This window comes from Malaclemys terrapin, chromosome 5 (genome assembly GCF_027887155.1).
Source record: "Malaclemys terrapin pileata isolate rMalTer1 chromosome 5, rMalTer1.hap1, whole genome shotgun sequence".
NCBI classification, from domain to species: Eukaryota; Metazoa; Chordata; order Testudines; family Emydidae; genus Malaclemys; species Malaclemys terrapin.
This window is the reverse complement of record NC_071509.1, coordinates 110,723,914-110,745,124: the sequence shown is the minus strand read 5'-3', so window position 1 is coordinate 110,745,124 and position 21,211 is coordinate 110,723,914. Positions and strand designations below refer to the sequence as shown.

Sequence of the window (21,211 nt, the reverse complement as noted above, 5' to 3'; positions counted from 1 at the left end):
TCCTGTGTTGTCAATGCTCCCTCTCCATGCTGCTTGGGAGCCAGTAGAAGGGAGGATAAAACTTGATTCAGATGCAGAGGGTGGGGGACAATAGGGTCTGGGGTAGTGGTGGGGATGGATAGGAGCAGAGGAAAACAAGAACAAGGAGGCTTGGGGGATGGGGACAGAAGAGTCTGAGTAGAGAACACCACCTCCAGAAACTAGAATTGAACCACGAATTCCTGAGTTTGAACAGTCCTCTGCTTACTAGCAAATTGCCAGTGTGTTTCATGACTGAGTGAGTCTTATTCCCCCACAGTGGCTGCTCCACAGAGGATAATGGCCTTCTGCTGCAACCTCTTACTGTTACCTCAGGTGGTGGTCTATGCTGTGGTTCTAAAGGTTCCAGCTCTGCTGTTGACTCATGTTGGAGGGGAAGGGAGGGGTTTCAATATGTTCCACATGATACAGTTTGGGGTTTTTTACTTTTTTTAAAAAAAGAACTTGGAAACGTTTTTAACATAAGGATTTTCTTGTATGTGAAGATTTCTCCAATTTGAGAAACTTTGCAATGCCAGAATTTAGATGTACAGGATGGACACTACTCACTGAATGGGTAGCTATTCAATATACTGAACGATAAGGATAAAAAGAAATGTGGTCCTAGTTCTTATTTACTGCACACTGTCCAAACTAAACTGAATACAGATTTATTACTTTCCTCCTAGGCTTTCTGTGGTGTCTGCTACCGTAGCATGAGTGCTTCAAACATTAATGAAGTTGTCTTCCCAACACTCCTGTGAGATGGGGATAACTCAATTTTATGGATAGTGAGTTGAAACAAAGAGATTAAGGCTGAAAGCATACATTCATATTGCGTGCCTAATTTGAGATGCATGTGGCCATTAAAAAAAAATTTACTTAACCTTTTTGTAGTATTTGATATGTTGAAAGCACAACTACAGCTGACTTCAGTTGCAATGAGCTCAAGGTGTCTTGAGTTAGGCATTCAGAAAATGAAGAAAACAGGTACTGGTCACTTATGAAGTTTGGTTTAAGTAATTTGCCCAGCATCAGGAACTGTGTGTAAAAAGTGGGAATAGTGGGAGTGCCGTTCAACTGCCTTAACCATGAGACCTTTCTCTTTCTGTAATCCCTGCCTTATTCTCTGTACCCATTCTAACTTCTATAACAAATGAGGCAGGTCCTCAACTACACAATCCTGTGCACTGATAGAGGCAGGGGTCCTGTCAATTAAGTAGTTTGTGATCCTAATTAGACTAACATAATTCATGCACATGTACAAAGTAGCTGAATTAAAATTGCACCTGAGGTCTGACACTTTTGAGTACTTGACTTACAACCTTCATGTTCTTTAAAAGTGGGGGTTTTCTTTTTGTATGTAACAATTATACTGTGGTAGCATCCACCAGACTTGATCAGGACCTCATTGCTAGACACTGCATAAACTTAGTTTGTGCCCTGAAGAGCTTAGGTTCTAAATACAAAACAGGAATGTACATGAAAGGTATGGAATGTACTGGCAAACTAGTAAGAATGAAAATATGGTGTTTTTAAATATATCCGTGATCCTTGGGCTTGTCTTCAGTGTTTTCTGTACCTGTTTTTGTATCATGGCTTTATTTCTTGCCTGTTTGCTCTGGTCATGTTAGCCCGTGTTTACTTTCTTAATAATTTAATGCCCTTTTCTTATGTAAATATTAACATTTGTGACTTACTTGTTACTTATAAGCTGTGACCTGTTTGTCTACTCCTTTGGTTTTAATTTTATATGTGTAATAGGTATAATGGATTTTGTTCCATTATATTTTATTACTTTCCAAATAACTGGCTCTTCATATATATTTTTGATGGTTATACTTGCATTTGAGACGCCACCTAAATATGGGTAGCACTGGAACTATTATGACTTTTTAATCTGGTCTTCTGCTCCAATGATAACTAATTCTAGTACTCTAATGGCTGCTATGAGTGGAGGTTATGGGAAAGGCATTTAATTTAGTCACTGCATGACACTTCCACTTTTAATTTTAAAACATAAGCTTACATTTTCTTTTTTCCTTATCCCTCTTTTTAGACCCTTCCAATCTTTCCTTTCACGGAGTAGTCCTCAAGTCTCAATCAATGAGTTAAGATTAATTGAATAATGCATTCTTGGGTGTGGACGTTTTAAGTGTCAAGTTAATGTATTATGAGAAGGCTCTTGTGATTTTTAAATGCCTTTTTGCTAGGGCTTAAATATTCCTGGAATTACATTTTGGTCTGTAATTTCTCATTCTTAGATTAAACAAATTCCTTGAAACTTTAGCAGATCAATTTAGCCTCTTCTATTGTGCCTTTTTCACTAGTTACCAGAAGACTGCAATGTATTTTTCTAATGAATAATCTATTTTAATTATTTAATCTTCAAAAACAAGTCTTAAACTCCCCATTAGATTATTACACTTTGTGACCATAGGAGAGAAAAAGGCACCCACTAGAATCCATGGGGTGAAGTCAGCTGGCATTCATGTTGAACTAGTAGAAGTTATTTTAACTTGGACCAGAGAAGGGCAGCAGCTATGACGTGGAATGCAAACTCTAACAGTGAGGGAGAGAAGAGTGGACAGAGAGCCTGTTATGTAAGGTGTCTTGCAAGAAGGCAGCTGTCATGCATTAAATTCTAACTTCTAAATTTATCAGATCTCTAACAATTCTTACATTAGCTGCTATATTTCTGAAATGTTCTTAACTGTACCCAGTGTATGGACCTGTATTAGCACACAAGTGCTGTGCCATTGATCCTCTAAGCGGTCTTCACTCTCCCTTCAGATGTCTTTTCTCAAACCTTTTAAATAATATCTGAAAAAGGGGTCTCAGTTGAGTGAGTCTTTTTTGTTGCAAAATTCAAGCTTTTCATGCTCCGTAGAGTGGTGTGTACGAGGCACATTTCAGTGTTCGAAATTACACGTGATCCACACTTATAAATGTTTGTGCTCAAATACAGTAGTACAAAAAAAATAAGCAAAAACTAGTGTTAAAATTTTGGTTTACTTTCCATCCAAAACTCAAGAAATTCACTTATGGTTCCCAGCATCAACAATGACTTGGCCATTTTGCACAAATATAATTAGCAATTAACTTTTACAGTACAGTGATGCAAAATGTTTCCTGTCTTGAAACCACTGGGTAGCTTTCATATACACATGAAATATTGGGGGAAATGGCTGCCTCTGTACTGTCATTTCTTTCCCCCCTTATTACTACTTTAAAGCTTCTAGGTAAAAAATTTAGCAGAAACTCTTAGTAAATGCTGAATTTGTGTTTTAAAATCTGTCATGATCATAACTGAGGGTATCTTTTTTTCACTGTCCCAACTACCTTGCCATGTTCATAACTTTCCCTACTGAGGCAAAGTACTTGTGCTGCTACTTAAATACACTGCACCCCATAGTGCTCTAACAGGAACACTGGAGTGTAATTAATCCTTAATTAGTGCTTTAAAATGCTGTAATTTAATCCTTAATATGACTATCACAAGTTTCTAGATTTGAAAATTGAGATACAGAGGTGGTTTGCCCAAAGCTACACAGGAAGTCCATGGCAGATCCGGACAGAGAACAAGATTCTTAGTTCTGTGCTTTTATCACAAGACTAATCCTTCCTTCTAGTAGTAGTACATCCAAGTTCTGAACCAAGACTGGTTATTCATTTATTCCTTCCCAGCTGGATCTGAGATCTCTTTAGATGAGTCAGCTGCTTGGAAATACTGTTCATGTTTCGCAAAACTGTCCCTGTAAACTGAAAAAAGGTATCATTAGCTGTCTCAAGATGGAGGCAGGTCTATTCCTTATCAAATGGAATCTACACTAGGGATTTTTTTTGAGGAATCCTAATGAAGTATCCTTAAATATGCCTTCCAAAAAAAGAGGAGACTAAGACTAAAGGGAAACAAGAAGGGAACAAGCAAAGAGTGACACAAATTAAGATATTGAAAGAGTAAACAGGGCCCCTTGTTTTCTGCAGACAAATTACTACAGAATGGTGCTTCAGAATACATTTTAATTTTTAAAAACCTGCCAGGCCTTATGATTGTAAAGAGAACCTTAAAGTGGATCAAATGTAAATATTATCTTCCTTAGTCAGAGGTGAGGTGCTCCTGTTCAGCTCAATGAAATATTAACTTTGAAGACTAATATTGAAACTATTTCACTGACAGGCTGAAAGGTTCTGCCAGAATATTTGCCCACTGCTGCTGTAAGCAGTGGTAGGTATTGGGGCAGCTGGTCACTGACCCGAGGAAGAAATTTTGTCTATTGTCCTCTTTTTTTTTTTTTTTTTTTCCTCCCCCATACCCCCCAAATCAGTCATTCTCCTTCTCTCCCCCCCTCCCACCCCTTGCCTCAAAGGAGGAGAGGAAAGATCAGATGTTACCTATAAACGCTGGGAAAACTTGTGTTAGAGGGCTTTCCCTTCACCCTTCCACTTCCCTGGTTCTTGTCACGCAGACAGCAAAAGACCAGAAGTCCGAAGTGCAGACAATGCAATGTTTATTGGGGTTAGTTTCCAAGCAAGCATATTCTGAAGCCCTTCACACTAGTCAGGCTTATTTCTATCTGTCGATAGTCTGTTCCTTTCCCAGCTCTGACGCCGCAGAGCGTTTACCCCTTGTCCCTGTTCCCCGTTCCCCCCCCCCCCTTAACAAAGGTGATTCCAATTTCCCTTCCGCTTCCTGTTTGACCCCAGTTTTTATAGTAATATTCTCATTTATACCTTAACCAATCAATCCTAATGTATATTATTGTAACATAATTCTCTAATTATATCCCACTACCCTAATTAACTTACACCTAGCAAAATTTATACAGCAGATAGAAACAATTAGAAAACCAGACAGATGAACAATAGAAAAGTGGGGGCCATAAAGATAAAACTACAGAAATGAGTGTTCACAACAACAACCATTGATAAATGATTTCCTTGCCAGACAGGATGCTATGAAACTAAGTTTTCTTTAACCATCTTAAGATCTGTTTCTTTGTCTGGTGGTGATGGAAACAATCAGGACAGGATCGTCTTCCTAGCAGCCCAATACCACCTTACTTCAATGTGACTAGTTTGGGATGTGACCCTACGCTTCACAGCTTATGGATGCCCCTGATGCTTGGCCAAAGAACAAGGCCTCAGACTATCCTAGTGAGAGAAGGCCCATACACAGGCAACTGATTTTGATTCTTTGTTTTTTATATACCTGTAACTAGCTAAGTGATAAAAAATACACCTAAGTTCTTAAAGTATAGGCCTTTACAGGCAGGCCTGAATATCTATATTCTAACAACTAGGTTGATTGTATTAAATGTGAAAATGAACTTAAATTTTTGACATTGACTCTTGTGCAGAATTCTCAGGTTCTTGCTGGAGCACTTCTGAAATCAGTTGGCCTTGCTGCAAAATTTAGTTCTAGCTTGCCACACAAGTAGTGGGGCTAAGAGGAATGAAAAATTCATTCTTCCAAATGAGGGAATGGAGGTGCACAAGGAGTGTTAACCTAATCAGGCTTTTGAAGTTTAATGTTTGTATAGCAGTTGAAATGTGATGTGCTATATGATGCTTTCTACACAGGAATCTTTACCCGTTAAATCTGTTTAAATTCAAGACATGTTTTATCTAATCACCGTAGGCCAGCCAAAGCCATAGTCCTTCAGGCTGTTGAGGCTACTTATGCACTGACAAGGAAAGTCATTTTAAGCAGTATCTAAAACCATTTTCTTAATGGGTAAAGTGGGTACCTCTGTATTGGAGTAAATGCTTGTGGTGAGTGTGACTTGAGGACTAGAGTCCTGAAACTCAAATGTTATAACTTTCAGACTGTTAGTATTAGCTAAGCTATATATACGCACAATCTTTCTACATATACACTTTGCTTTGAACTGTTGTCCTCGGCTTCATTTTTTTTTTTAGATGGGATTTCTTTCACTGGTAGTCAGGTGTTGCTACCCCAGCTTAAGTATTGGCATTTCTTTTACTAGATTTATTAGAAAATCCCTCTTACACTAAAAGAGAGATCTCATGTCTCAGTTTTTAGTTGGAACTTATTGCTCTGAAGACCTCCAGTATCCTTTGTAACTTTCCCTGGTCCATGGAATTTGCCTCTTCTACAATCTTTGTGAAACTGCAGTGCAAACCTCAATTTTTTCCTCCTTCAGTACCATCTCACTTATTTTTGTGTGTGTTTTTACAAACTAAAGAGCCCATCTAGGGCTCTAGGTGCTGTTGACAGTTTTTGGTAAAAGCACAACATATCAACAGATCTGTTGCTTCTCCCAGATCAAATTGGATACCCCAGTGACAGCGTAAATATAAATGTATCTCAGTTGTTAAACGCCATATGACTGTTTCTACCCCCTGTAGATGAGTCATCTGTTATGACACTTCTAGTATTTAGAGAGGTTCTCTAGTGGAACTCAACCGATTTTAGCTAGACATTGAGAAAAGTGACCATTTTCGTGTACAGGGGTATAATCACATTTCTCATCCACAAGTGCCTTTTTAGAGGAATTGAGACTACACATTGAATCTAGGGCAGGAGTGAGCAAACTATGGCCCAGGGGCTGCATCTGGTCCTCCAGATGTTTTAATCCAGCCCTGGACCTCCAGCTGGGGATGGGGTCGGGGGCTTGCCCCGCTCCACATGGCTCTGAGAAGCTGTGGCATGTCCCCCTTCCAGCTCCTACGTGTAGGGGCAGCCAAGGGGTCTGCACACTGCCCCCACCACAAGCGCCACCCCCACAGCTCCCATTGGTCAGAAACCATGGCCAAGGGGAGCTGCAGGGGGTGGCGCCTGCGGACAGGGCAGTGTGCAGAGCCACCTGGCCACGCCGCCTCATAGGAGCCGGAGGGGGGACATGCCGCTGCTACTGGTAGCTGCTTGAGGTAAGCGCTGCCCGGAGCCTGCACTCCTGCACCCCCGACCCCCAATTTTGTGAGCATTCCTGGCCCACCATACAATTTCCATACCCAGATGTGGCCCTCGGGCCAAAAGGTTTGCCCACCCTGACCTAGGGCATTCTTTCTCCTTTCCCTAGTATCATTTCAAGAATTAAAACAAAACCACTTCTCATCCTGTTGGGAATGTACTTGCAGAACAACCCTGTAACAACATAGGGATCTTATCAATATTATGATGTACCAGAAAATGACCTAAAATCTCTTAAAATTGAAGAATCTCTGCCATTTAATAGAAAAAATGCACAAATTGAGTAACTGAAGACATTTCACATGGGATTTATCTTGATTTCTTTGGAAGTTAGAGCTGCCCCTATGTGTGAATAGCAGTAGAAAAATTGACAATAATACTGTTAATTTCACTCTGCCATTCTTTGGCAAAACTGAACTGCAGGAGAAGTTTGAAGTCTCCAACTGTAAAATTCAGGCCTTGTTGATCCATAATTTGTGTGATTTGTTGTGAAAGCAAACAAATACAGGCCCATTTAGATTGACTTAGAGATGCCACACTTACCTTTCTAGTTACAGTGGCAAAGTACCATAAATAAAAGATAACCGAATATTCCAGTCTAGCCAGTATAACAGGTCCTGATTTAGAGTGAAGTCATAGAATCTGTTGTAAAAGAATGGGGAGGGGTGGTATATAGTTAACAAAAAACAGCAGCAGGCAAGTTCAAGTGCCTAGACTGCAATTGACTGCTATACTTTACATTAGCTCTATAGATGGTCTGAACTAAACTTTGTCATTAACACCTCAGATTAAATTAAACGTTTTGGAGGGAAGGGGGTAAACTTTGGTTACCTCTGTCTTGCTATATGCAGTGATGATGTAGCTGTGTCCCTCCCAGGATATTAGCGACAAGGTGGGTGAGGCAATATATTTTAATGGACCAACTTCTGTTGGTGAGAGAGAAACTTTTGAGCTTCCACAGAGCTCTTCTGGGTTCTTTTCCCAGACCTGAAGAAGAGCTTTGTGGAGGCTCAAAAGCTTGTCTCTCCCACCAACAGAAGTTGATCCAATAAAAGATCATACCTCACCCACGCTGTATCTGTTTTGCTAGACCGTTTTTCTGCAGTGTTGAAGGAAAAAGTACAAAGTGAACTGGTTTATGTTGTCAGGACTTTCTAATGGAGCAGAAAAAAAATTATTACTTAAGAGTATTTTGAAGAAACTTTGAGAGGTGAGGCAGTACAGAAAAATAGGTTATTTTTTTTGTTTGCCTTCCAATAACTGCCTATCCTACATAGTGATACACTCTTGTTTGACTGACGGTACAGGAAAATTGAAATCCCCTTTAATGCCATATTGGCCTGCATTTTTCTCTTTGTTAAAGTATTAGCAAGTGGTGAGCTTGCTAAAACCATAACTGGTCAAAAGTGTTTTTATTTCAAGTGTTCGTAAACTCACCACAGCCCAAGATGAATGTGAAAGCTACTTCTGCTATAAAAGCTGTTAAGCTGCATCGTCAAAATTTCCATATGTCTGTGCATCTCAATACTCAAGTCTACGTTTCTTAAACCTTTGACATATAGCAAAGTGCTTGGTTTTAGTAACTTGTAAGTGAAATACATGTGATTTCTAACACTAATCCATTATAGAAAGAGGTGGCTAGTTTGCTTTCCTTGCACTCATGACTTCTTGATGTCTTAGAGGTTAGCTGTGAAGATTTTTTTTTTTTAAATCTCTCTGCAATCTTTTAGTATACTAAGAATAAGTAAACTGACTTACTTTTGACTACAGAAATGGCAGTTGACACTGTTTTTTTCAATGCAATTTAAGACCATTGCTATTTTAACTGAGAAATCTGAGATTGAGACGTCTGGTTTTACTGTGTTGATTTCACAACTGTTATAAATGGATTAAAATCTTTCATTGTAAATCCCTATTTTCCTTCCCTTTTGTGAAGCCACTCGAGAAACCATGTCTGCTGTTCAGATTTCTCAGGATTTTTAAAAACATACTTGAGTGAAATTGTTACATAATGTTAATTGCATTTTTTAAAAGCATGTTGTATTCCTTTTGTAATCTTTTTTTTCTCTAAAAGATGAACTGAAAAGACTGATCTATTGGTGGGTGGGCCCCCCCGTGAGACCCCCCTCTTTTTTATATAATATATAAAAAAATCACTAACACCATATATAGGATCTATCTTACATCAAGGTGAAGAGGAAATGAAACAGCTGTGCTGCTGTTTGTCCAGAATAGAAATGATAAATTTCAGATTTTTTGCATAGTGAAGACATTTTACCTGTTCTTTGCCCCTTGTGGTGTTAAGTATTTTTAAAGAAGGAAATCTTAAATTTGTTGGGCTTCATTTAATTCTTCATGCTATTTTTTTTTCTCCTGCATTGGGGTATCTAAAAGCTACAAGTAGTAATTCTGTTCTTACTGTTGACTTTCAAAGTATCAGCACTCAATTTACTAACTTATTTAAATTGCCAGGGCTAGCAGGTCTTGTTACTCTTTAGTGAAGACATTCTTAATACCAACCACAACTGCTCCTGTTGATAGGTTTGCCAAATCAGTCTCTTTTATCCAGGAAAAACAATTTAAGGATTTTCTGTACATCCAGTTGGACAGTAGCTAAGGCACTTCACTCACTCTCTCTGAACACAATGTTTTCTATTTAGGAACTTAGTGACTTAGCCCGTGACCCTCCAGCACAGTGTTCTGCAGGTCCAGTTGGAGATGATAGTAAGTAGTATTAAATTTTAATGTTTTGTTCTCATTTTAATTCAAAAAGTATATAGTGTCTAAGTAATAACACTGACTTTTTTTCCTTTTTAGTGTTCCATTGGCAAGCCACAATTATGGGACCTGTAAGTATTCTGACTCCCATGAATGTTAATACTAACTAATTCTTATTCAACAAGAATTGTCTTCAGATTTCTCCAGTCTTTTTTAATTTAGACACTCTCAAAAATGCCAGTTTGAGAACTGGGTGGAGGGGAGAGTTTTGAGCTATGCAGATTCCTCATTGTTGGCGTGTCACTTCCATGACATGACATGTACCTGAATTAAAATGTCCTGCATAGCAATGCAAGGTGTTGTCATTTTGTAATGTAGAATGTTTGTATGCCAAAGAGTTTCTATAGTTCTGATCCCCCCCAGGGGCCTTGTCTGCATGCAGAATTTCAGCTGTCAATATAGCTCCCCTGGTGCAAACCCTTCGTGTAGATGAGGAAAATTGAGATTTGGACTGGTAGAGCTTACCATGGTTTCAAGCATTTCTGTAAAAATAGAAGAGTTTTTCTGAAGTGCCAAGTGTTCTGAGTGCATACAGGAGGAAAATATGCTGTGCATGCTTACTATGCATTTTTTAAACTTGAATGTGATTTGTATAACTTGACTAGGAAGAAGAATGTCTAAAGCCCCTTGCCCTTATTGAGGATTAAGTCCATTACAAGTTAGACTTCTTAGTACTTCAGTTAACCAAGTAGTTGAAGCTTCTAAGAAACCACACTGAAATACTAAAGTATATCAAATGGCCAAACGTAACTTTATCAAGTTTTTTCTAAAAGGTGCATATTTGGATTAAAGCTATTTTAAAAAAATACCCTGAGTAGTCTTCCAGGAAGCTGTGGCTAGATGCCTTATAACAAAGTTCTCCCTTCAGTAAAAATAGTACACTGGTGTATGTTTTGTATTTGGGATCTGAAAACATCTTTTTTTGTATAATGAAGAGAATTATATTAATGTGCATTTCTCCTCTAAAAAGATTTTTTTAACATGATTAAGGTTCCATATCTAGAACAACTCCAGACTTTCTCAGTTTACAGGTGGAGTGATATAATTGCCAGCTGTGCATGCTCAGCCTGGGATCTGAACATTGGATTAGATTCTCTCTGTTATGCATAATGAGCAATAAGATTCTGCAGGCCAAAATCAGGTCTTGGTTACACCCGTACAACCTCACTGAAGGCTTGTTTCATCTGCAGTGTCACTATTAATGGGGTATTAGAAGGTACTAGGTCATTTTCAGATTCCAGGCTCTGTCAGGGCTGGCAGTTCATGTAACATTTAAAAATGTGAGCAAATTGAATCAAGAGTCAAGTGCCAATAAACCTGGAACCCCTTCAGTGACACTTTTAGGCCATGTCTAAATTCCAGCTTCTGCAGTGGCATAGCTAAGGTGTCATAGTTATGCTGTTGTAACCCTGGGTTATAGATGCAGACTGCAGTGGCAGAAGGAATTTTTCTGTCACTATAGGAACTTCACTTACCTGAGTGACGGCAGTTAGGTCTATGGAAGCATTCTTCCATCAGCCTAACTGGGTCTACAGCAAGAGTTAGGTTGGCATAGCTATGGGGCTCGAGGGTGTGGATTTGTCACATCCCTGAGTGCCATAGCTATATTGACCTAAATTAAGTGTAGATTAGGCCTTAGTCATGTTAGAGTAGAACTTAATTATCAGATCAGTGTTAATGTTCTACTTTGACCCTCCACATATGTCCAAATGTGGTTTAGGTATTCTATTGATACCAGTTAGTGCAGCGCTTCTTTTGGGTGTCAAACTGAAGAATCCTTTTATCTTCAGCTCAAAGTTCAAATGCTGGATTTGTTCTTCTAGCATGTTATCCCTTTGCATGCAATGAAGTATGCACTCCAGAGAGACCAGAATGTTTGCTTAATAGCTATACTAATATTTGAAGTAAACTTCCAAAAGTATGGAATGATCTCCATTGTATGTCATTGAGTAATACTTATATGATTGACTCTGCATGGTCACAGAACACTAAAAGTATAGTTGGACTTCAAATACAGAAATATTTTCTTTTGTTCTACCTCTCCCTGCTCGTTCAGTGTTGTTTATCCTCTTTTCTCACTTAATCTTTGAGCTATCAGTCAAGAGGCATTTATTAGTTATGCCCTTTGGAATAGCATGAGTACATACTTTAGAGCAGAATTTTAGAGAGAATTATCCTAGCCTTAGGATAATAGCTTAGTGGTCCACTGGTGTTGTAGGCCTCATACCTTAATGACAGGGTAGGCATTGGTAGTGCAGATGACTTAACATATTCCATATCTGAGATCCACTACTGACACAGAAGTCTAATAGTAAGGATTGAGTTCTCATTGTCAAAGACGTATTAGGAAGCTTTCATAGTTCTTTTCTACACTTGTTCTAACCAGTTCTGTGACTTCACTTTAATAACTAGTAAGACTTGTCTCCAGCATGTATACAATGAAAGGGTTGAAGTAGTTCTTGAACTTCTCATTTGACAATATAGCAGTTTTTCAGTGACTGCTACATGATGTGCTTAATCTCTGCCAAGGCTGTCTAATTGAAGTGTCAACTCTAGCATTATGTTTTTGCCCCTTGACATATCTGTTGGCTTTTTACTACATTGCTTCATTTGCAGATATTAAAGGATATATAAACTAAAGGAATAGGATGTGGCTAGTCTGTATATAAACAAGTGATTGGTCTTAAAGGATATAATATTTAAAAAATATATCAACAGAATAAAGCCAGCTTCCAGTATTCCTGTAAACCAAGTATGTGAAACCCATTGTGACAAGGATCAAATTACCCTTTTTTGCTCAGTCCTGAGGCCAAGAGTGTGTGTGTGTGGTTTAAAAAAAAGCAATAAGAAAGAACTACAACATTTGCCTATCGCGGAATGTGCTTCTTTAGCCAGCACAGTTAAATATTGCACTTAAAAAGACTTTTTAATAAAGCTTTTATTTTTTCTAAAACTTCCTCTTTTGTATGTGCTTCTCTCCTTCCTCTCTCCTCCTCCCCCCTCCCCGTCCCCTCCTCCCCATGACAAGTCACTGGCTCAGTCTCCACCTTTTGAGAGTATTCTCTGTTGCCCTACTTTGGGTGGTAATTCCACCACCACTTGAACCTGAGAATTTCCCCCTATTGAGGTTATCATTATGATTGCCTTTTTCCTGAGCAGGGGAAGAAAATACATTTCCAGGAACCTGGTTATGTGCAACCCAGAGGCAGGGATCCAGGCATATGGTGAGAGAAAGCACTGGCAGGCTAAGCAGTGATGATGGCAGGGACAGAATGTGCAGAGGGCTGAAAAGGACTGCAACTGGCCTACAAACAACTGCTACAAGGGCAGGGGGAATAGGGCTCAGTTGCTTGTGGCTAGTCAGGCACTTACGCCCAACTAAGCTCCTCTCATTCCAGCTTTCTTCTGACTCTCTGAGCTGCTGCAGTTTGGATACATCTGGAACTGCAGGGTGTGGAAGAAGCTGTAAGAACCAGATCTGGCCTGCATGTGACACACTTGCTTTAAACTAAGGCTTTACAGAATACAATTGTTTTAGGAGGAAATTAATTGCCAGTGACCAACTTGATTTGCTACAGTCAGTTATCTCTTTCCACCAATATTAAGCCCAGGTATCATCAAAATTCAGTGCTTATATTGTGGATTAAACATCTTATTTGTGTTTAAGTGAATGATTTGCCTTGCTAATTGAGTAGTGTATCTTCTCACAAAAGTTAATTCAGGAGTATAATTACAGTGGACATGTTTCTTCGACAGAATGACAGTCCATATCAAGGCGGCGTATTCTTCTTGACAATTCACTTTCCTACAGACTACCCTTTCAAACCACCTAAGGCAAGTAGTCTTTTCTTTGTGAGACTAATGCTCTTTAATGAACCGAGCATAGGAACGGAAATCGGGAACATCTGAATTCTAATAGCAGCGCTGCTTCACTTGGGCTTTTTTGTCTTCACTGCCAGACAAGTGGAAATGATATTTATCAATATAAAGTGTTGATAACTCATGTTTTGTACAGTGGTGAGAAAAAGTAGCATATAAGTGCTGAGTATCTGATTCAAATGCTTTGTGTTCAGGGGCCACAATACATATTTTAGTAAGTCTGGTGCACCTTATTTGTGCTTATGTGTAACTCTTATTAATTATGCTATTTAACATATGTGAAACAAATACTTATCTATTTTTTGTTATAGGTTGCATTTACAACAAGAATCTATCATCCAAATATTAACAGTAATGGCAGCATTTGTCTCGATATTCTAAGATCACAGTGGTCTCCTGCTTTAACTATTTCTAAAGGTGAAGAAAATATTACAATTTCCATCTTCCTTTTGATACTGTAATTTTTTTGCTTAGTTTTTCTTGGCATTCCATGAATCTCCCATTATACTCTAGCCTGAGAAGAGAAGGGCATCTTGCATATGTGGTAATGATTACATTGTCGCATGCTTATTTATTTCACCTTTTATTTAAAAAAACAAAACTTTGTGCAGTTTTACTTCAGCTATTATAGAGCAGTTTTCTACTAACCAACATGAACCAGTGCAGTTGAATCCCTGTATGAACACTTACATTACAGTGGCTTATTTCAGTTGTAACCTATTCCTAAATTAAGATAATCTGAAATTAACCTGGTTTTAAACCAAAATAAGTGTCTACACAACCTTTTGCATTGGTTTAAGTAGGTTGGTCTAAAATTGTAACTTAAGTTGGTGCATCTGTGCACCTAGAAAACTACTAATTTTAGTTGATCAGTCTAATGCTTTGCAGTTAATTGCTAGCTGCTAGCATGGAGTATTAATTTCCATATATGAATTTAGGAATCATATTTTAGATTGTGATCAGTACTGCTTTGTGTTTTTTCACTTCCACTTCCTGTAAATGTGAATATTCTCATTAAATCTAATGAATTCAACTCCTGATACTAATTGACTTCAAGAAAAGCTCACCAGAGCTCACTTCCCTTTTTTGGTTTGGTAGATCCCCGTGAGATCGGTTGCACTAGTCAGAATAAGCAAAAGGGTTCCTTTATCTATAGAACTAGTGATTCCTGCCTATTCATGGAGCAAGAACCAAGCTTGGGTCTGAATTTGGATCTGCATGTTGTGTTGACGCTATACCCCCAGCTTGCTTGTTCTGAATTTTACACAGGTTTAAAAACCACTGATGGGAAATGAAGAATGTAAAGAATAAGTTGCTTCAAACAGTATTTCTCCATAGTAGTCTTTAGATACATACTGATAAGATAAAAACACTAGTTTGATCAGCCTAGAATATTACTGTATTATTACTATTGCAGAGAAGAAATCACATCTGATTCTAATCTGTTTATCAGAGACTTCTAGCTGAAAGAGCTGATTGCCACTGTAACATTATAGTTTGGACTGCGTTACCTTTCTCTGTGTATATTTGTGGGACACTGGGAGCTGCTAGAGTCAAAGGAGCTCAGGAACAAACAAAAGGGGGAGGGAGGTTAGCTAAACAACTTATAAATATATTTTAATGATTGTGAGCCACACATTTAGAGTTGGGCTTTGCAATTTGCCTCTAAACTTACTCATCATGCATCATAAGACTAATGAATTTTTTCTTTATAGCATACTGAGGTTGTCCTAACAAAGCAAAAAAATATATTTCCATTGTATTTAATTGAGATCTTTGTTCAGATTTCACTGAGCAATCTTTTCGGTTATTTTGCAGTTCTCTTATCCATTTGTTCACTGTTATGTGATCCAAATCCAGATGACCCCCTAGTGCCAGAGATTGCACGTATCTATAAAACAGACAGAGACAAGTAAGTACAGAATTATATAAGGATAATTTACTAATGTACTGTGAAACATACTCTTCTTGTGTTAGAAAACAATGGTGGGGAATGAATGTTACTTGTGATCTCTCCATCTTAGACTGAATTTGTGGCATAGGAAGGAGTAATTGGTATTTTTTGGCTATGGAAACGTAACTACGAAGAAATGGTGTGTTATCTTTGAAACTGCAGGGAGGTGTTTCGCTAATGTTGCAGTGATTTGTATTTGACAGGTTATCTAAAATTATTGGTTTACTCTAAGCAGTCTCATGTGAGACTCTGAAATAGTATCAGTTCATATAAAACCTCTAAAGTTTGAGGAGAGAAATTACCCTTGTAAATACTCTAGTGCCTTCGTTTGATAACTGCATACTTTTTCCATTTTGGTGCTTCCCATTGGATAAAGGCTTTATGATCTTCTGTCTGCGTAGAAACTGTTTTGTCTCAAACATGGTTTTTTACAGTTTCACTGAGTTCTAGTGAACTCAGTGAAATAGCTGTTGAAGTTTGTATATTAATATTAAATATACTTGTCCAATTAGGTACAATAGGTTAGCAAGAGAGTGGACAGAGAAATACGCTATGCTGTAGGGTAAGAATATTTGCACTTGATGGTGCATTTAACAAAATGGGGACGGTCAGCACTTGAGTGCTGCATGCTTTAAGGCACTGGATTAACTAACAAAGATAATGGATTTATCAGTTACTGAACCTGAATATTTAACAGCTTGATCTGTGATTAGTGTGAAATGTATTTGCCAATTACTATATCTCACAAATAGATAATATTCTTGCATGGCAAAACAAACATAGTGGTAGTAAGAAACAGATTTTTTTGAATTGTTGAGGTTCTGAGATATCTTGTACCTCTGTCCTGGTGAGTATTTAACCAAATTTTGTAGAGACTGGGGGTGGAGGGACCTAGTCTGTGTAGTCAAACCACCGTGTATAAATAAAAATCTAGATGGTCCAAATTCATACTCTGTGTGTACAGGCAAAAAGGAAAAATTACTGTTTTGGGTTTTTTACTTTATGCTTGTATAGTTGGAAATTAACTTAATACTGACAAGCATGCTGTTAAGTAAACTAATTGTATCTGTCCAATTCCTGTAGATTAGTGTGTTGTACAAAAAGTTAATGGCCTATTTTAATATCCCTTTCTAAAAGCAAACATTTGGCTGGAATTCACTATCATTTTTCAGTTAAAACCTCTGTGCCTGGGCAGTATGCTGGTATGAAAAATGGGGTCTTGCGTCATTCTGCAACTGAAATAGAAATTTTGTCAGGACATAACTGAAAATCCACTAATAACATAATTGACTGTAGGGTTCAATATATCCTCTCTAATCATAGCATGTAGTATTCTTTAGACTTCGTTCTAAAACCAGGCTCCAAACAACCTAATATATCTAGCAAAAAAGTGAACTTTTAATTTTCACCCCTTTTTACTCTCCTCCACCCATCCCCAATGCTATATTCTTTCATAACATGCTTCTAGCAACTTACCTGTCTTCTATGCAATCTAAGTGTGTTTCAAATAGTCTCAAAATGTAGGCTTTTGTTCTAAGTTTCTTGAAAACGTTCTAGTAAGACTTGTTTTTCTTCAGTAAAAGATCACATATGAAAGTATAGAAAACTGGAACAGCCAGTTGAAAGAAGCAGCAGTGAATTTCTTCAGTAAGAAATTACTGAAAACTTTCTTTTAAAAGGAGTATATTAACTATCACATTGTGCTTTAACTGGACCTGTTTAATGTGTTTCCTCCTTTATTCACAGATACAACAGAATATCTCGGGAATGGACTCAGAAGTATGCCATGTGATGATACCTTAAAGTCAGAATAACCTGCATTATAGCTGGAATAAACTTTAAATTACTGTTCCTTTTTTGATTTTCTTATCCGGCTGCTCCCCTATCAGACCTCATCTTTTTATTTTTTTGTTTACCTCCTTCCATTCATGCACATGCTCATCTGAGAAGACTTTAGTTTTTCCAGCTTTGGACAATAACTGCTTTTAGAATCTATAAAGTAGTTACACAAGAACAATTGCCCAACATTCAGAAATTTTTTTTAAAAGGAGCATGTGTATTATGTGGCCAATGTCTTCATTCTAACTTGGTTATGAGACTAAAACCATTCCTCACTGCTCTAACAGATACTGAAGATAGCACCTGAGGGGAGGGGAGATGGATGTTCACTTTTCTCACATCAATGGAAGTAACATTGCAGTAGCGACATCCATCCTGTTTTAAACCTTCCAGTGTTAGAGATTTGAGGTTTTTATTATATGCTTATGCTCATAACTGACATGGCTGAAGAATTGGTACAGAATCTATAGCATCAGAATCGAAAATGTGATGTATCTTATGCATGTCAATAAAAGAATGACCAGTTCTTGTTCTACAGAGAATGAAAATTTGGAAGTCAAACATCCCTTGTATTCCAAAATAGGGTCTCGGAACATTTTTGTAATTCATTTAAATTTTGTTAGGAGGCTTGGAGCTATTAGTTAATCTGTCTTCCAGAACACTGTTTAATATAGCACTGAATAAATGAAGCAAGTTGTCAATGGATGAGTGATCAACTAATAGCTCTGCTAATAACTGATTTATTTTCTTCAATAAAGTTGCATAAACCAATGAGTTAGCTGCCTGGATTAATCAATATGGGAAACAATCTTTTGTAAAAGCAAAGCTGGTTTTTGTATATACTGTTGGGATTTGCCTCATTGTTTGACATCAAATAATGATGTAAAGTTCAATAGAGTGAATCTTTTGCCATTTTCAGTTATAATACTTGGTCTGTTGCAGGTTGACACATTGATCAGCCTGATGTATGCAGAATTAATAAGCTAACCTAGTAGTGTAGCCTTAGTGTGCTATACTTGGTACTGGGAGCCCAGAGTTCAGGGATGGACTTGGGACCCAGCAGATCTGAAGTGGTGTATTGTGGAGGCATTTCCAGATGCACCCTGTTTGCTGACTGAGAAGCTTTTCTTCACCTTGTACACACGATAGCTGAAAGATCTTAATGCGGGAGTAATAATGGGGCAAAAAATGCAAAATAAAGTACTGTTTTGATGTGGGAGTTGTCATGAGGCTGTGTTGAAGTGACTTTACTATGTGGGATGTTTGTTGTTCATTGAAAAGGACTTGTTCTGCCATGCTGCCATTTACATTAATGAATATTTTAATACAACAGACATTTATTTCAGGTGACTAAACGTGAATGAATAAAGAGTCATTGCTATTGGATTTTTTTATTTGACAAGAAACACTGTCTTGTGCCATTAGTTTCTTTCCTCTGCAACAAGGGCATTATTAATCATCCTGCTTTTTTCTTTCCTGCCATCTTCCTCATGGATTTCCTTATTTTTTTGTCTCCATTCTTACTGTTCATAGCTTCATTTTTTTCCTAGTCCTATGTTATCAGTTTGTGCATCTGTGACTGCTCTCTGGCACCACTTTTTGCACTGCTTATAGTTTATGTGCATTCTAATTCCTTGTCTCCACATGGATATGGAAAGTTAGATGTAAAATAAATGTTAAACCTTAACTTTTATAAAATATTTGAATATGTAGTTTGGTACATGGTTTGTTCTGGTTTTAAAATAGAGGTGCAATTCAAATACCATCTAGTTTTCTTAAATATGCTTTCTGGAATATTAGGCAAAGGTGTCATTCTTGACTAAGCATGGACCTATTACTAGTTCAGTAACCAGATTCTTGTGGTGTTCTTTTCCATTTCTACAGGGTGTATCTATATCAGTTCTTTTGGGATCAGGTGAATTTTTATAGATACAATTAATGTTAGCTGAGCGTTGCAATTTAAGATTGAGAGGTAAGACAGTGTGCTCACATAATGTTTGTAAGCTGCAAAACAGATGTTGCTCAGACAAATGTCTTTATTGCTTGAGTGTTCATTTGATATATTTACTACCCCTCTCCCAGGTACAATGTACTCCTCTTCAAACAAGTTATGGGCTTGTTGCGGGAATTAATGGGCAAAGTTTGTAGCTTGTGATATGCAGGTCAGATTAGTTTGTTAAATTTAGAAAGATGCATAATTTATTAATTGTATGAGGTTCAGCAAACACTTGCTGTAAGAGCAGTACCATCTAACTTGAGCAGAAAATCAAGCCAGAAGACTATGAAGTGACCTGATTAGGAAGGAAAAGTAGAATCCAGTTGAGATAGTGAGGTCACTCTTATCCTGCCACAGGAAAAAAAATGCCTTGGTCCTCAATCTACCTGAGTAATTCACCTGCAAAGGCACCTACAAATTGAAGCTGGATTAGGTATGTTAGAGTGAGGAAGCATTGTGCAAAATCAAGATAGGATATATATTTTAGCCAATCAGAAGTTTTCTGTTGGTCAATATCAGTTCGCTGAAATTGAAAATTTCAGGTGTTCAGTGTATTCCCACTCATGGGATGTGCCAGACAGTGCTGCCTGAACTGTGTTTATAGTGTGAATTTACAGTGCATTTCCATGGGAACGTGTCAACTTCAACTACGTTTAGGATGGAAATTTGCCTCGTTCACTGCCAGTTTGTCTGCCTAGCTCCTTGGCAACTTCTCCATGAGAGCCAAGGAGCATATTTTTTTTGTCCTGGAAATACTGAAACATTCTCATAGCAGGAACATTTTAAGACTAAATATTGCAGGATTTCACTTCTCTCCATACAATTTTTGAGAGTTAGGCTTTTGTCTATTGGGATGAAGCTTTTTTCCAGAACCTCAGTTTTTTGCAGAAGTGAAATTGTTTCCCAGACAGCTCTAAGATTTAAGTCAAGGATGGTGCATATAATAATGGAAGTAGCTCCTATGTTCTGAAGCTACTTTACAATTCAGAGGCTTAAATTGAATAGGAAAAATTAGGACTTTAAGACTTAAATATTCTAAATTACTTTTCTCTGATACAGCTACCAATTAATCCATTATGTCGTCATGGCATAACAGAAAATATCAAATCAGTACAGGTCAGAGTTTTGTCGGTGTTAGGACAGCTTGAAGGAAGAAATTGACAACTCAATTTTAGTGTTAAACTCATACAGTAACTTGCTTGATAGGTTTTTTTAAGATTATTTATACTTTTCAGTGGGTTTTAGATTAGTCCCTAAACAAATATTAGTCAAATATCCCAAATCTTCTAAACCTGTATCATTATCAAAGGTGTGTTTGATGTCAGTTATTTTGAATATGAGAAACAAAAAACAAGTGGAGAATAACTTAGGCATTTAGTCTTTAAAAGCTTGTCAGGAAACAAGGGAAGTGAAAAACCTAGGGTACGTCTACACTACGAAATTAGGTCGATTTTATACAGTTGATCGTGTGTGTCCCCACTAAACATATTAAGTCGGCGGAGTGCGTCCACAGTACCGAGGCTAGCGTCGACTTTCGGAGCCTTGCACTGTGGGTAGCTATCCCGCAGTCTCCGCCACCCATTGGAATTCTGGGTTGAGCTCCCAACGCCTGATGGGGCAAAAACATTGTTGTGGGGTTTTTTTGGGTCAGCCCTCGCCCCCCCCGTGAAAGCAGTGGCAAACAATCGTTTCTCGCCTTTTTTCCTGCGTTACCCGTGCAGACAACATACCACGGCAGAGCATGGAGCTCGCTCAGCTCACCGTCACTGTACGTCTCCTGGGTGCTGCTGGTAGACGTAGTACTGCATTG

The 21,211-nt window shown here is 38.0% G+C and overlaps 1 protein-coding gene across 2 annotated transcripts in view; it reads left to right on the top strand.

The window, feature by feature from the left end:
• The window catches only part of UBE2D3 (ubiquitin conjugating enzyme E2 D3), a 28,565-nt gene extending 9,774 nt beyond the window's left edge, over positions 1–18,791 (top strand). The window contains exons 2-8 of one of the 2 annotated variants that reach the window (XM_054029374.1): positions 9,616–9,679; positions 9,773–9,804; positions 13,490–13,567; positions 13,924–14,029; positions 15,431–15,524; positions 16,079–16,128; positions 17,313–18,791. In XM_054029374.1, coding sequence (XP_053885349.1) covers positions 9,616–9,679; positions 9,773–9,804; positions 13,490–13,567; positions 13,924–14,029; positions 15,431–15,524; positions 16,079–16,127 — 423 coding nt within the window. In that variant the 3' untranslated portion in view covers position 16,128; positions 17,313–18,791. The remainder of the gene's footprint in view (positions 1–9,615; positions 9,680–9,772; positions 9,805–13,489; positions 13,568–13,923; positions 14,030–15,430; positions 15,525–16,078; positions 16,129–17,312) is intronic. The other variant, XM_054029375.1, reaches the window with a different exon arrangement.
• The last annotated feature ends 2,420 nt before the right edge of the window (positions 18,792–21,211 follow it).